This window comes from Copadichromis virginalis, linkage group LG23 (assembly GCF_057382275.1).
Source record: "Copadichromis virginalis isolate Kocher_CV1m ecotype Utaka linkage group LG23, C_Virginalis_male_GT1.1, whole genome shotgun sequence".
Classification (NCBI taxonomy): Eukaryota; Metazoa; Chordata; class Actinopteri; order Cichliformes; family Cichlidae; genus Copadichromis; species Copadichromis virginalis.
This window is the reverse complement of record NC_140639.1, coordinates 48,614,152-48,630,530: the sequence shown is the minus strand read 5'-3', so window position 1 is coordinate 48,630,530 and position 16,379 is coordinate 48,614,152. Positions and strand designations below refer to the sequence as shown.

Below are 16,379 nucleotides of genomic sequence, written 5' to 3'. Positions count from 1 at the left end.
GTCTACAAAGAGCTGAACCAGACTTCCTGTATAAAGGTTTTAGTTCCACAGATCGACAGTGTCAGCACAACTAAAACGTGGAGACTGACCTCAGAGTTTCAATTTGATGTTGTGGATTCTCCAGAAGAACACACAGCTGCTTCACTCCTGAATCCTGCAGCTTGTGGTAGCTCAGGTCCACCACTCTGGGATACGAAGGGTTGAGCTTCAGCACTGCTTCCAGATAATCACAGCTGATCTCTGACAAATCACAGCGCTCGACTCTGTATAGAGAATGAAAGATGTAAGTTTATTAGACAAAGTGCTTGAAATCATTCAGTGTTTCATCATCTGTTCAGAGCTGAAGAAGGTTCAGAATGTAGAAGTTTAGAAAATGGAAACTCCAAACAGCTGAAGCCAACAGGAAGCAGCTTCAAACAAACACAACAAGAGAAAAAACTCTGAATGTTTCACATTAAAGTCGTACATTTCTAACAAGAGTGTTTTAAAGACAGCGTCACTGATGATCATCTTCTGCCCAGTAAAACTTTGGTTTTCCACATGTGAGTGTTAATGATGCACAAAGACTGTGAGTGCAAAGAGGGAGCGAGGAGGATGACAGAGAGATGGTACAGGAGCATCAAGAACCCGGCGAGGAAATGAGCAGAAGGACTTTGGAGCCTGTTGGATTGAAGCTTTCACAGAGACGTGTTTGACTGGACACCACCAGGACAGACTTTTAATCCCAGGATTTGGATGAGCTTTCTGTCTTTATGGTCACAAATGATGCTGTAACTCTGGGACTGTCCTGGAACTGTCAGCAGTATGGTTACGTCCTTTTGACCTGAGTTTCCACAGCTCTTATAACAGCAGTGTACATTCAGACTGAGACACGCTTCAGTCTGTATGGACCTGTTTCTGTAGCTGCCACCATCATTCTACATGTTTGTACATCAGCTTATCAAATCCTGTCTGCTGTCTTCATTTATTACTCTTCACCTGCTTCACTGTCACTGTGTGGGCGGAGCTGCCTGAGCCCCGCCCACACAGTGACAGCTCCTCTCTAGAGCTTAACTTCTGCTTCATCTCCGCCTCTTTTCTTCATCCTCCACCTCTCTTTTCTCTTCTTCGGTGTTCTGCAGCCACAGAGTCTCACAGCCGTTACCACACCCATACCTGAGCAGCTAGCATTACCCAGCATGCCGTGCAGCAGTGTCAGTTTGTAAATGTGCAAGAATTCCTGCTCCAAACTGTTTCACAGAGTGCTGAGTGCCGTGACCTTTGACCTGCTAAAGACAGTCAGCTGTGGATTATTCATTGTTGTGTCTGATACTTAGAACTGTGAGGAAGAAGCTACACAGTTAATCAGGGTCCCCTCTCTCTGAATCAGGAAAGGTGGGCAGGCCGCGTGTGGGCCGCGGGCCATACGTTGAGTATCACTGTTTGAAATGTGAACATTGTTCTGCTGCAGTCAATGGACTAAACCAGAGAAGAAGAAAACAGACTTTACCATGAAGATCCTCAGTGTGGATCAGTATAATATCAGCCTGATGTCTGCAGTTTAGTGTCAGCACAACTTTCACATCATATTCATCTCAGCACAACTAAAACATGCTGACTGACCTCAGAGTTTCAAATCGACATCGTGGATTCTCCAGGAAATCACACAGATGCTTCACTCCTGAACCCTTCAGGTTGCTGTAGGTTCCACTCAGGTCCACCTCTGTGGGATACGAGGGGTTGGACTTCAGCGCTGCTGCCAGATAATCAAGGCCAATATCTGACAAATCACAGCTCTTCAATCTGTATAAAGAATGAAAGATGTAAGTTTATTAGACAAAGTGCTTGAAATCATTCAGTGTTTCATCATCTGTTCAGAGCTGAAGAAGGTTCAGAATGTAGAAGTTTAGAAAATGGAAACTCCAAACAGCTGAAGCCAACAGGAAGCAGCTTCAAACAAACACAACAAGAGAAAAAACTCTGAATGTTTTACATTAAAGTCGTACATTTCTCATAAAAACAGGACAAAGACTTGAAAAAGTCGTGTTTTTCCTTCCAGGAACCACATGGCTTCACTTTTAAAGGTGAAGTGTGACAGAAATGGACATATTTGAAGTCCAACACCTTTTTCCAGTCACATTATTAAAGCAGACAAACTACAAGCTCATTTTCATTCCAACAAGTCATCTTCTGACCTGGACTAACAACACTGGTCTCTATGTGCAGCTGGCTGTGAGACCAGTGCTCAGGGAGCGTCTACAAAGTGCAACACTGAAAGAACATCACACACTCATTTGCTTCCAGCACTTTCACACAAACATCTACTGTCATTATTCATGTTTGCAGTTCATGCTGTAACTCTGTGAATGTCCTGGAACTGTCAGCAGTGTGGTTACGTCCTTTTGACCTGAGTTTCCACAGCTCTTATAACAGCAGTGTACATTCACCTGCAGGCACACGCTGCCTCTGCTTCAGCTCTGTTTATGAAGCACAAACTGCAGGAACCAAACTCAGACTGGCTCATTTCAATCATGTCTGCTTACAAAGACACTTTGAAACTCTTATCAGTATGTTTCCTGTCCTACTAGGAGGGATCAAACTCTGGACCTTTGTTGTGGATCAGTGAAGGATGCTTAGAAATCCCTCCTGCTGCCTGAGCTTGAACATCATCAGCACTTTAACACTGAGCAGATGGACGTGGAAAAGGCCTTCTGTCTTTATCTGACTCAACTGTTTCCTTATGTGGGCTGAAGGAAACACAGTTGTAGACTGTATTTATATGAAACATGTATATTTAATGCATTTAATGTATTTGAACCATATTTAATGCATATTACAGGATGTAACAGCTGCATATGTGTCAACAATAATGGCTTTGATTTTGCCCCCTATGAACATTTCTGTAGCTCCGCCCCTGCAGTAAACGTGTGTGAGAGCAGCCACGGCCCGCTCCTCCATGGTTTCATTCACACTCATCTCATACTGAACACACACACTTTGTAGGAATCATCAGTACTTTGACTGTTTCTCAGGTTAGCTTCAGGTTAGCCATTTAGCATTTCTCCAGTCTGAGTCACAGAGCGTCACATGACGTGACAGAAGCTGATTGGTCAGCTGCAGTGATGGTGGTGGAGCAGCATTAATGATGATGCTGTAGAACAACAGGAACACGGGGATATCAGACTGTTAGTGGGTTTAGTCATTCCTGCTGCACTTTGTCCTTCTTATTGAAGTGACCTGCTGAGAGCTCACACTGTTCTCTGTAGAAATGATGTCAGTCTGACTCGTCACATGTTTGGAGGCGTGTTTGATGTTTGCTCTTCTGGAAACTCTCAGAATCAAATATGGAAGATGCAAAGGAGACACGCTTCAGTCTGTATGGACCCGTTTCTACATGTTTGTACATCAGCTTATCAAATCCTGTCTGCCGTCTTCATTTATTACTCTTCACCTGCTTCACTGTCACTGTGTGGGCGGAGCTGCCTGAGCCCCGCTGTTAGGTTTTGTATTGTTGATTGTCATTTATGCTTAGAAATATTTAACCATATATGCTTAGAGGTGTATAATCAATTGTGTACTGATAGGATGTGTGATCTTTAGCAGGCTGCAAAGGCTTGGTGTGTATTCCACACTGGAATGCACACCTACATCCTGGGAGCATGGGAAGAGGTCGTACCTTGTTTTATTGTTTTATGGCAGGATAAACGTATCTATATCTGTTTTATGCTAAGTGCCTTTTGTTTAGATGAACTGTTGGACTTCCAGACCAGCAGGTTTAGGGAAGTCATTTATGGGGTCACACTCTGACCCCCCCCCCACACACACACAAACAGTATTCTTTGTTCACATGTATACCTATGTAGACGTCATATGTTAATGACCCTATGCATATTCATGTAACCACAATAAAAGGAGTGCAATGGGGAACGACACTTGGCTCCAGGCAGGTCTCCCTCATGCATAACTTTCTGCTTCTCATTTCAGATAAAACTGAGGTTATTGTACTCGGCCCTGAAAAGCTTAGAAATATGGTCTCTAAGCAGATTCTTACTCTGGATGGCATTACCTTGGCCTCCAGTAACGCTGTGAGGAACCTTGGAGTCATTTTTGACCAGGACATGTCCTTCAATGCACATATTAAACAAACATGTAAGACTGCGTTCTTCCATTTGCGCAACATCTCTAAAATTAGAAATATCCTGTCTCAGAGTGACGCTGAAGAACTAGTTCATGCATTTATTACGTCCAGGCTGGACTACTGTAATTCATTATTATCAGGATGTCCAAAAAACTCCCTGAAAAGCCTTCAGCTGATCCAAAATGCTGCAGCAAGAGTCCTGACAGGGACTAGAAAGAGAGAGCAGATTTCTCCTGTTTTGGCTTCCCTTCATTGGCTTCCTGTTAAATCCAGAATTGAATTCAAAATCCTGCTCCTCACATACAAGGTCTTAAATAATCAGGCCCCATCTTATCTTAATGACCTTGTAGTACCATATCACCCTATTAGAGCACTTCGCTCTCGCTCTGCAGGCCTACTTGTTGTTCCTAGAGTATTTAAAAGTAGAATGGGAGGCAGAGCCTTCAGTTTTCAGGCCCCTCTTCTGTGGAACCAGCTTCCAGTTCGGATTCAGGAGACAGACACTATCTCTACTTTTAAGATTAGGCTTAAAACTTTCCTTTTTGCTAAAGCATATAGTTAGGGCTGGACCAGGTGACCCTGAATCCTCCCTTAGTTATGCTGCAATAGACGTAGGCTGCCGGGGATTCCCATGATGCATTGAGTTTGTCCTTTCCAGTCACCTTTCTCATTCACTATGTGTTAACAGACCTCTCTGCATTGAATCATATCTGTTATTAGCCTCTGTCTCTCTTCCACAGCATGTCTTTATCCTGTCTTCCTTCTCTCACCCCAACCAGCAGATGGCCCTGCCCCTCCCTGAGCTTGGTTCTGCCGGAGGTTTCTTCCTGTAAAAAGGGAGTTTTTCCTTCCCACTGTCGCCAAAGTGCTTGCTCATAGGGGTTCATATGATTGTTGGGTTTTTCTCTGTATCTATGAAGCGCCTTGAGGCGACTTTTGTTGTGATTTGGCGCTATATAAATAAAATTGAATTGAATTGAATGAGTAACAAGAAGAACTTTGCCTACTTCGTGTCTTGCTTGCTGTGTAATTATATTGTCTTCAACGTTCCAGCGAATAGGTTCAAGCTACAAACCTATCACCCACCCACACAGAAACATTTCCTCTCTGGAGCTTAACTTCTGCTTCATCTCCGCCTCTTTTCTTCATCCTCCGCCTCTCTTTTCTCTTCTTCGGTGTTCTGCAGCCACAGAGCCTCACAGCCGTTAGCACGCCCATACCTGAGCAGCTAGCATTACCCAGCATGCCGTGCAGCAGTGTCAGTTTGTAAATGTGCAAGAATTCCTGCTCCAAACTGTTTCACAGAGTGCTGTGTGCCGTGACCTTTGACCTGCTAAAGACAGTCAGCTGTGGATTATTCATTGTTGTGTCTGATACTTAGAACTGTGAGGAAGAAGCTACACAGTTAATCAGGGTCCCCTCTCTCTGAATCAGGAAAGGTGGGCAGGCCGCGTGTGGGCCGCGGGCCATACGTTGAGTATCACTGTTTGAAATGTGAACATTGTTCTGCTGCAGTCAATGGACTAAACCAGAGAAGAAGAAAACAGACTTTACCATGAAGATCCTCAGTGTGGATCAGTATAATATCAGCCTGATGTCTGCAGTTTAGTGTCAGCACAACTTTCACATCATATTCATCTCAGCACAACTAAAACATGCTGACTGACCTCAGAGTTTCAAATCGACATCGTGGATTCTCCAGGAAACCACACAGATGCTTCACTCCTGAATCCTTCAGGTTGCTGTAGGTTCCACTCAGGTCCACCTCTGTGGGATACGAGGGGTTGGACTTCAGCGCTGCTGCCAGATAATCAAGGCCAATATCTGACAAATCACAGCTCTTCAATCTGTATAAAGAATGAAAGATGTAAGTTTATTAGACAAAGTGCTTGAAATCATTCAGTGTTTCATCATCTGTTCAGAGCTGAAGAAGGTTCAGAATGTAGAAGTTTAGAAAATGGAAACTCCAAACAGCTGAAGCCAACAGGAAGCAGCTTCAAACAAACACAACAAGAGAAAAAACTCTGAATGTTTCACATTAAAGTCACACATTTCTAACAAGAGTGTTTTAAAGACAGAGTCACTGATGATCATCTTCTGCCCAGTAAAACTTTGGTTTTCCTCATGTGAGTGTTAATGATGCACAAAGACTGTCAGTGCAAAGAGGGAGCGAGGAGGATGACAGAGAGATGGTACAGGAGCATCAAGAACCCGGCGAGGAAATGAGCAGAAGGACTTTGGAGCCTGTTGGATTGAAGCTTTCACAGAGACGTGTTTGACTGGACACCACCAGGACAGACTTTTAATCCCAGGATTTGGATGAGCTTTCTGTCTTTATGTTCACAAATGATGCCGTAACTCTGTGACTGCCCTGGAACTGTCAGCAGTATGGTTACGTCCTTTTGACCTGAGTTTCCACAGCTCTTATAACAGCAGTGTACATTCAGACTGAGACACGCTTCAGTCTGTATGGACCTGTTTCTGTAGCTGCCACCATCATTCTACATGTTTGTACATCAGCTTATCAAATCCTGTCTGCTGTCTTCATTTATTACTCTTCACCTGCTTCACTGTCACTGTGTGGGCGGAGCAGCCTGAGCCCCGCCCACACAGACACAGCTCCTCTCTGGAGCTAAACTTCTGCTTCATCTCCGCCTCTTTTCTTCATCCTCCACCTCTCTTTTCTCTTCTTCAGTGTTCTGCAGCCACAGAGTCTCACAGCCGTTACCACACCCATACCTGAGCAGCTAGCATTACCCAGCATGCCGTGCAGCAGTGTCAGTTTGTAAATGTGCAAGAATTCCTGCTCCAAACTGTTTCACAGAGTGCTGAGTGCCGTGACCTTTGACCTGCTAAAGACAGTCAGCTGTGGATTATTCATTGTTGTGTCTGATACTTAGAACTGTGAGGAAGAAGCTACACAGTTAATCAGGGTCCCCTCTCTCTGAATCAGGAAAGGTGGGCAGGCCGCGTGTGGGCCGCGGGCCATACGTTGAGCATCACTGTTTAAAATGTGAACATTGTTCTGCTGCAGTCAATGGACTAAACCAGAGAAGTAGAAAACAGACTTTACCATGAAGATCCTCAGTGTGGATCAGTATAATATCAGCCTGATGTCTGCAGTTTAGTGTCAGCACAACTTTCACATCATATTCATCTCAGCACAACTAAAACATGCTGACTGACCTCAGAGTTTCAAATCGACATCGTGGATTCTCCAGGAAACCACACAGATGCTTGACTCCTGGATCCTTCAGGTTGCTGTAGGTTCCACTCAGGTCCACCTCTGTGGGATACGAGGGGTTGGACTTCAGCGCTGCTGCCAGATAATCAAGGCCAATATCTGACAAATCACAGCTCTTCAATCTGTATAAAGAATGAAAGATGTAAGTTTATTAGACAAAGTGCTTGAAATCATTCAGTGTTTCATCATCTGTTCAGAGCTGAAGAAGGTTCAGAATGTAGAAGTTTAGAAAATGGAAACTCCAAACAGCTGAAGCCAACAGGAAGCAGCTTCAAACAAACACAACAAGAGAAAAAACTCTGAATGTTTCACATTAAAGTCGTACATTTCTCATAAAAACAGGACAAAGACTTGAAAAAGTCGTGTTTTTCCTTCCCCCGGCAGCCTACATCTATTGCAGCATAACAAAGGGAGGATTCAGGGTCACCTGGTCCAGCCCTAACTATATGCTTTAGAAAAAAGGAAAGTTTTAAGCCTAATCTTAAAAGTAGAGATAGTGTCTGTCTCCCGAATCCAAACTGGAAGCTGGTTCCACAGAAGAGGGGCCTGAAAACTGAAGGCTCTCCCTCCCATTCTACTTTTAAATACTCTAGGAACAACAAGTAGGCCTGCAGAGCGAGAGCGGAGCGCTCTAATAGGGTGATATGGTACTACAAGGTCATTAAGATAAGATGGGGCCTGATTATTTAAGACCTTGTATGTGAGGAGCAGGATTTTGAATTCAATTCTGGATTTAACAGGAAGCCAATGAAGGGAAGCCAAAACAGGAGAAATATGCTCTCTCTTTCTAGTCCCTGTCAGGACTCTTGCTGCAGCATTTTGGATTAGCTGAAGGCTTTTCAGTGAGTTTTTTGGACATCCTGATAATAATGAATTACAGTAGTCCAGCCTGGAAGTAATAAATGCATGAACTAGTTTTTCAGCATCACTCTGAGACAGGATATTTCTAATTTTAGAGATGTTGCGCAAATGGAAGAAAGCAGTCTTACATATTTGTTTAATATGTGCGTTGAAGGACATGTCCTGGTCAAAAATGACTCCAAGGTTCCTCACCGCGTTACTGGAGGCCAAGGTAATGCCATCCAGAGTAAGAATCTGATTAGATATCATATTTCTAAGATTTTCAGGGCCGAGTACAATAACCTCAGTTTTATCTGAATTAAGAAGCAGAAAGTTAGCGGCCATCCAGGTCTTTATGTCTTTAAGACATTCCTGCAGTTTAACTAATTGGTGTGTGTTATCTGGCTTCATGGACAGATAGAGCTGGGTGTCATCTGCATAGCAGTGAAAATGTATGCTATGTCTTCTAATGATACTGCCTAAGGGAAGCATGTATAATGTAAACAGAATTGGTCCTAGCACTGAACCCTGTGGAACTCCATAATTAACCTCAGTGTGTGAAGAGGACTCTCCATTTACATGCACGAATTGGAGTCTATTAGATAGATATGATACAAACCACTGCAGCGCAGTACTTGTAATACCTACAGCATGTTCTAATCGCTCTAATAGGATATTATGATCAACAGTATCGAACGCTGCACTGAGGTCTAGCAGGACAAGCACAGAGATGAGTCCACTGTCAGAGGCCATAAGAAGATCATTTGTAACCTTCACTAAAGCTGTTTCTGTGCTGTGCTGAGCTCTGAAACCTGACTGAAACTCTTCAAATAAACCATTCCTCTGCAGATGATCTGTTAGCTGTTTGACAACTACTCTTTCAAGGATTTTTGATATGAAAGGAAGGTTGGAGATTGGCCTATAATTAGCTAAGACTGCTGGGTCTAGAGATGGCTTTTTGAGTAAAGGTTTAACTACAGCCAGCTTGAAGGCCTGTGGTACATAGCCGATTATTAGAGATAGGTTGATCATATTTAAGATCGAAGAATTAATTAATGGCAGGACTTCTTTGAGCAGTTTTGTAGGAATGGGGTCTAAAAGACACGTTGATGGTTTGGAGGAAGTAATTATTGAAGTTAACTCAGAAAGATCAATTGGAGAAAAAGAGTCTAACTTAATATCAATGGTACTAAGAGTAGCTGTAGATAATATTACATCTGTGGGATGATTATTGGTAATTTTTTCTCTAATGATAAAAATTTTATTTGTGAAGAAGTTCATGAAGTCATTACTAGTTAACGTTAAAGGGATGGTTGGCTCAAAAGAGCTCTGACTTTTTGTCAGCCTGGCTACAGTGCTGAAGAGAAACCTAGGGTTGTTCTTATTTTCTTCAATCAGTGATGAATAGTAAGATGTTCTGGCTTTGCGGAGGGCTTTCTTATAAAGCAGCAAACTATTTCTCCAGGCTAAATGATGATCCTCTAGATTTGTGACACGCCATTTCCTCTCCAGATTACGAGTCATCTGCTTTAGGGTACGTGTTTCAGAATTATACCACGGAGTCAGGTACTTCTGATTTGAGGCCTTAGTTTTCACAGGAGCTACAGTATCCAGAGTCGTACGTAGTGAGGAGGTGAAATTATTAACAAGATAATCGACCTCTGTTGGGGTAGCGTTCAGATAGCTGCTTTGCTCTGTGTTGGTACAGGGCATTGGAGATGATAACAGTGGGTGGATTATATTCTTAAACTTAGTTACAGTGCTTTCAGAAAGACATCTACTTTGATAAAGTCTACTCTTCACCGCTGTGTAATCAATTATTGTAAAAGTAAATGTTATCAGGAAATGATCAGACAGGAGAGGGTTTTCAGGAAACACTGTTAAATGTTCAGGTTCGATGCCATATGTTAAAACAAGATCTAGAGTGTGATTAAAGTGGTGGGTGGGTTCTTTTACATTTTGAGAGAAACCAATTGAGTCTAATAACAGATTAAATGCCATGTTGAGGCTGTCATTTTTAGCATCTACATGGATGTTAAAATCACCCACAATAATTATTTTATCTGAGCTCAGAACTAAATCAGATAAAAACTCTGAGAAATCAGACAGAAACTCTGTGTAAGGCCCAGGTGGACGATAGATGATAACAAGTAAGACTGGTTTCTGAGTTTCACAGCTGGGGTGGACAATGTTAAGCATCAGGCTTTCAAATGAATTAAAAGTCTGTCTTGGTCTTTCATTAATTAATAGGCTGGTGTGAAAAATTGCTGCCACACCGCCCCCTCGGCCTGTGCTTCGAGATTTCTGGTAGTTAGAATGGCTCGGGGGTGTTGATTCATTTAAACTAACATAATCATCCTGCTGCAACCAGGTTTCTGTAAGGCAGAGTAAATCAATTTGTTGATCAATTATTAAGTCATGTACTAACAGAGACTTGGAGGAGAGAGACCTAATATTTAATAATCCACATTTCACTGTTTTACTCTTTGGTTCAGATGTGGATACTGTATTGTTCTTTCTTTGTGATTGTTTATGTTTAAGTTGTTTGTTGCTGGTTTTTGGTTTGTTTTTTGTCTTTTTGGAAGCTGACACAGTCTCTATGGAGATGGGTTTTTGGGGGGGTAGCAGGAGGAGAGAAGCTGCAGAGAAGCGTGTAAGACTGCAACTCTGCTTCCTGGTCCCAACTCTGGATAGTCATATTTTGGGGGGTTTAATAAATTTGTCCATATTTCTAGAAATGAGAGCTGCTCCATCCAAAGTGGGATGGATGCCGTCTCTCCTAACAAGACCAGGTTTCCTCCAGAAGGTTTGCCAATTATCTATGAAGCCCACATCGTTTCTGGGACACCACTCAGACAGCCAGCAATTTAAGGAGAACATGCGGCTAAACATGTCACTCCTGGTCTGATTGGGGAGGGGACCAGAGAAAACTGTCCTACTAGGAGGGATCAAACTCTGGACCTTTGTTGTGGATCAGTGAAGGATGCTTAGAAATCCCTCCTGCTGCCTGAGCTTGAACATCATCAGCACTTTAACACTGAGCAGATGGACGTGGAAAAGGCCTTCTGTCTTTATCTGACTCAACTGTTTCCTTATGTGGGCTGAAGGAAACACAGTTGTAGACTGTATTTATATGAAACATGTATATTTAATGCATTTAATGTATTTGAACCATATTTAATGCATATTACAGGATGTAACAGCTGCATATGTGTCAACAATAATGGCTTTGATTTTGCCCCCTATGAACATTTCTGTAGCTCCGCCCCTGCAGCAAACGTGTGTGAGAGCAGCCACGGCCCGCTCCTCCATGGTTTCATTCACACTCATCTCATACTGAACACACACACTTTGTAGGAATCATCAGTACTTTGACTGTTTCTCAGGTTAGCTTCAGGTTAGCCATTTAGCATTTCTCCAGTCTGAGTCACAGAGCGTCACATGACGTGACAGAAGCTGATTGGTCAGCTGCAGTGATGGTGGTGGAGCAGCATTAATGATGATGCTGTAGAACAACAGGAACACGGGGATATCAGACTGTTAGTGGGTTTAGTCATTCCTGCTGCACTTTGTCCTTCTTATTGAAGTGAGCTGCTGAGAGCTCACACTGTTCTCTGTAGAAATGATGTCAGTCTGACTCGTCACATGTTTGGAGGCGTGTTTGATGTTTGCTCTTCTGGAAACTCTCAGTATCAAATATGGAAGATGCAAAGGAGACACGCTTCAGTCTGTATGGACCCGTTTCTACATGTTTGTACATCAGCTTATCAAATCCTGTCTGCCGTCTTCATTTATTACTCTTCACCTGCTTCACTGTCACTGTGTGGGCGGAGCTGCCTGAGCCCCGCTGTTAGGTTTTGTATTGTTGATTGTCATTTATGCTTAGAAATATTTAACCATATATGCTTAGAGGTGTATAATCAATTGTGTACTGATAGGATGTGTGATCTTTAGCAGGCTGCAAAGGCTTGGTGTGTATTCCACACTGGAATGCACACCTACATCCTGGGAGCATGGGAAGAGGTCGTACCTTGTTTTATTGTTTTATGGCAGGATAAACGTATCTATATCTGTTTTATGCTAAGTGCCTTTTGTTTAGATGAACTGTTGGACTTCCAGACCAGCAGGTTTAGGGAAGTCATTTATGGGGTCACACTCTGACCCCCCCCCCCCACACACACACACACACAAACAGTATTCTTTGTTCACATGTATACCTATGTAGACGTCATATGTTAATGACCCTATGCATATTCATGTAACCACAATAAAAGGAGTGCAATGGGGAACGACACTTGGCTCCAGGCAGGTCTCCCTCATGCATAACTTTCTGCTTCTCATTTCAGATAAAACTGAGGTTATTGTACTCGGCCCTGAAAAGCTTAGAAATATGGTATCTAAGCAGATTCTTACTCTGGATGGCATTACCTTGGCCTCCAGTAACGCTGTGAGGAACCTTGGAGTCATTTTTGACCAGGACATGTCCTTCAATGCACATATTAAACAAACATGTAAGACTGCGTTCTTCCATTTGCGCAACATCTCTAAAGTTAGAAATATCCTGTCTCAGAGTGACGCTGAAGAACTAGTTCATGCATTTATTACGTCCAGGCTGGACTACTGTAATTCATTATTATCAGGATGTCCAAAAAACTCCCTGAAAAGCCTTCAGCTGATCCAAAATGCTGCAGCAAGAGTCCTGACAGGGACTAGAAAGAGAGAGCAGATTTCTCCTGTTTTGGCTTCCCTTCATTGGCTTCCTGTTAAATCCAGAATTGAATTCAAAATCCTGCTCCTCACATACAAGGTCTTAAATAATCAGGCCCCATCTTATCTTAATGACCTTGTAGTACCATATCACCCTATTAGAGCACTTCGCTCTCGCTCTGCAAGCCTACTTGTTGTTCCTAGAGTATTTAAAAGTAGAATGGGAGGCAGAGCCTTCAGTTTTCAGGCCCCTCTTCTGTGGAACCAGCTTCCAGTTTGGATTCGGGAGACAGACACTATCTCTACTTTTAAGATTAGGCTTAAAACTTTCCTTTTTGCTAAAGCATATAGTTAGGGCTGGACCAGGTGACCCTGAATCCTCCCTTAGTTATGCTGCAATAGATGTAGGCTGCCGGGGGATTCCCATGATGCATTGAGTTTGTCCTTTCCAGTCACCTTTCTCATTCACTATGTGTTAACAGACCTCTCTGCATTGAATCATATCTGTTATTAGCCTCTGTCTCTCTTCCACAGCATGTCTTTATCCTGTCTTCCTTCTCTCACCCCAACCAGCAGATGGCCCTGCCCCTCCCTGAGCTTGGTTCTGCTGGAGGTTTCTTCCTGTAAAAAGGGAGTTTTTCCTTCCCACTGTCGCCAAAGTGCTTGCTCATAGGGGGTCATATGATTGTTGGGTTTTTCTCTGTATCTATGAAGCGCCTTGAGGCGACTTTTGTTGTGATTTGGCGCTATATAAATAAAATTGAATTGAATTGAATGAGTAACAAGAAGAACTTTGCCTACTTCGTGTCTTGCTTGCTGTGTAATTATATTGTCTTCAACGTTCCAGCGAATAGGTTCAAGCTACAAACCTATCACCCACCCACACAGAAACATTTCCTCTCTGGAGCTTAACTTCTGCTTCATCTCCGCCTCTTTTCTTCATCCTCCGCCTCTCTTTTCTCTTCTTCGGTGTTCTGCAGCCACAGAGTCTCACAGCCGTTAGCACGCCCATACCTGAGCAGCTAGCATTACCCAGCATGCCGTGCAGCAGTGTCAGTTTGTAAATGTGCAAGAATTCCTGCTCCAAACTGTTACACAGAGTGCTGTGTGCTGTGACCTTTGACCTGCTAAAGACAGTCAGCTGTGGATTATTCATTGTTGTGTCTGATACTTAGAACTGTGAGGAAGAAGCTACACAGTTAATCAGGGTCCCCTCTCTCTGAATCAGGAAAGGTGGGCAGGCCGCGTGTGGGCCGCGGGCCATACGTTGAGTATCACTGTTTGAAATGTGAACATTGTTCTGCTGCAGTCAATGGACTAAACCAGAGAAGAAGAAAACAGACTTTACCATGAAGATCCTCAGTGTGGATCAGTATAATATCAGCCTGATGTCTGCAGTTTAGTGTCAGCACAACTTTCACATCATATTCATCTCAGCAGAACTAAAACATGCTGACTGACCTCAGAGTTTCAAGTTTACATCCTGGACTCTCCAGGAAACCACACAGATGCTTCACTCCTGAATCCTTCAGGTTGCTGTAGGTTCCACTCAGGTCCACCTCTGTGGGATACGAGGGGTTGGACTTCAGCGCTGCTGCCAGATAATCAAGGCCAATATCTGACAAATCACAGCTCTTCAATCTGTATAAAGAATGAAAGATGTAAGTTTATTAGACAAAGTGCTTGAAATCATTCAGTGTTTCATCATCTGTTCAGAGCTGAAGAAGGTTCAGAATGTAGAAGTTTAGAAAATGGAAACTCCAAACAGCTGAAGCCAACAGGAAGCAGCTTCAAACAAACACAACAAGAGAAAAAACTCTGAATGTTTCACATTAAAGTCGTACATTTCTCATAAAAACAGGACAAAGACTTGAAAAAGTCGTGTTTTTCCTTCCAGGAACCACATGGCTTCACTTTTAAAGGTGAAGTGTGACAGAAATGGACATATTTGAAGTCCAACACCTTTTTCCAGTCACATTATTAAAGCAGACAAACTACAAGCTCATTTTCATTCCAACAAGTCATCTTCTGACCTGGACTAACAACACTGGTCTCTATGTGCAGCTGGCTGTGAGACCAGTGCTCAGGGAGCGTCTACAAAGTGCAACACTGAAAGAACATCACACACTCATTTGCTTCCAGCACTTTCACACAAACATCTACTGTCATCATTCATGTTTCTGCTCCTCTGGATTCACACGGAGCCTCTGCTCATGCCGTTGCCATGGTGAATCATAGTATGTGGCTCCATAACTCAGACTGAGCATGCTCAGAGCTGATTGGCCTTACTCTGATCAGCTGATCTAGAAGAGAAAACTCTGCTATATGTACATTATGACATCTACACCTGAATCACAACACTCACACAAATATATCAACTGTGTTTAATATTTTGGCACGTAGATCATTTATGTGCTTCAGCTCTTCTTACATTTTACCACCAACATGTTTCAAAAGGAGCAGCTTTTACTTTGAAGGCCAGCTGTCTGTGTTTCCTGTTTTCATTGTTGGATAATGAAATAAGTCGATGCTTCAGTGCTTTGAATTGTGTTACACAAAGCAAAGTTTTCACGTTGTTCAGGCAGAATCGAGCGTTGAAGAATGAATTCACACGTCAATAAACATTTTCAAGCAGGACAATGAAAGCAGGAAATACCCCAAACTGCTATTTCTCATTCTACAACTTCAACAACTGCACATGAATTATACTTCATACACAGACCCACAGTCTCTGATTGCTCTGAAATCTCACTGACAGCCAATAGAAATAAAGAAAAGTCCAGACTGACAGTCTCTGTGGGGTTAGGCAGTGAACTGCTCACGCTGCGTTAAAGTGCATCACAAACTATTGGAATTGGATCCAACTTTGTGAAGAAGATTTTTTCTCAGCTGCTGCTTTGAACATTTCCTCATGAACTGTATTAAACTCTGTAAATGAACTGAGAACTATTTCTACATTTGAAACTATGGATTCATTTTCCCGTTCACTTCTGTACGTTAGTGTATAAATGAATGTTAGACTGGGCTCCATGGAAACACTTGGACTGGTCTCAGCTGCCTTCTTTCTGTAGTCCTTTCTCTTCTCCAGCTTCTGTTTGAAATCCTCTCACAGAGCCTGAAACCTGCTTTGCTGTCATGTGTGGGCCTGTGTTCCTCTGCTTTAACACAAACCTCACCACAGCAGCTGTGTGGGTCGTCTCTGTAGCAGCCCGATCAGCTTCTGATACATGAACATCATCACAGCTCCTAACTTCACCTTTATTAGCTTTGACATTCATGTCTTTCTTTTCTCTGTCTGTTTCCACACAAGCTCAAAGTCTCTGCAGCCTGTTTTTATCTGCTATCATCAGATCTCCAACAGCCTCATTCACATCCCTCACACACTCTACAGCCTCACCAGTACTGACTTCATCTTCACTGACTGATGGAGCACAACATGAACCTGTGGAGGCTGAAAAGCTGTCCTGACAA

At 42.9% G+C, this 16,379-nt stretch overlaps 1 protein-coding gene and 1 pseudogene across 2 annotated transcripts in view; both read right to left on the bottom strand.

The window, feature by feature from the left end:
* Positions 1 to 1,787, bottom strand: part of LOC146682011 (ribonuclease inhibitor-like) — a gene marked incomplete at its 5' end in the record, with an annotated part of 76,043 nt that extends 74,256 nt beyond the window's left edge. Inside the window, 2 exons of the mRNA XM_085448809.1 lie at positions 90 to 263; positions 1,603 to 1,787. Of these exons, the coding sequence (XP_085304935.1) occupies positions 90 to 263; positions 1,603 to 1,787 (359 nt within the window). The remainder of the gene's footprint in view (positions 1 to 89; positions 264 to 1,602) is intronic.
* LOC146682005 (NLR family CARD domain-containing protein 3-like) overlaps positions 1 to 16,379 on the bottom strand; it is a 239,129-nt pseudogene that overhangs the window by 69,148 nt on the left and 153,602 nt on the right. The window lies entirely within an intron of this gene.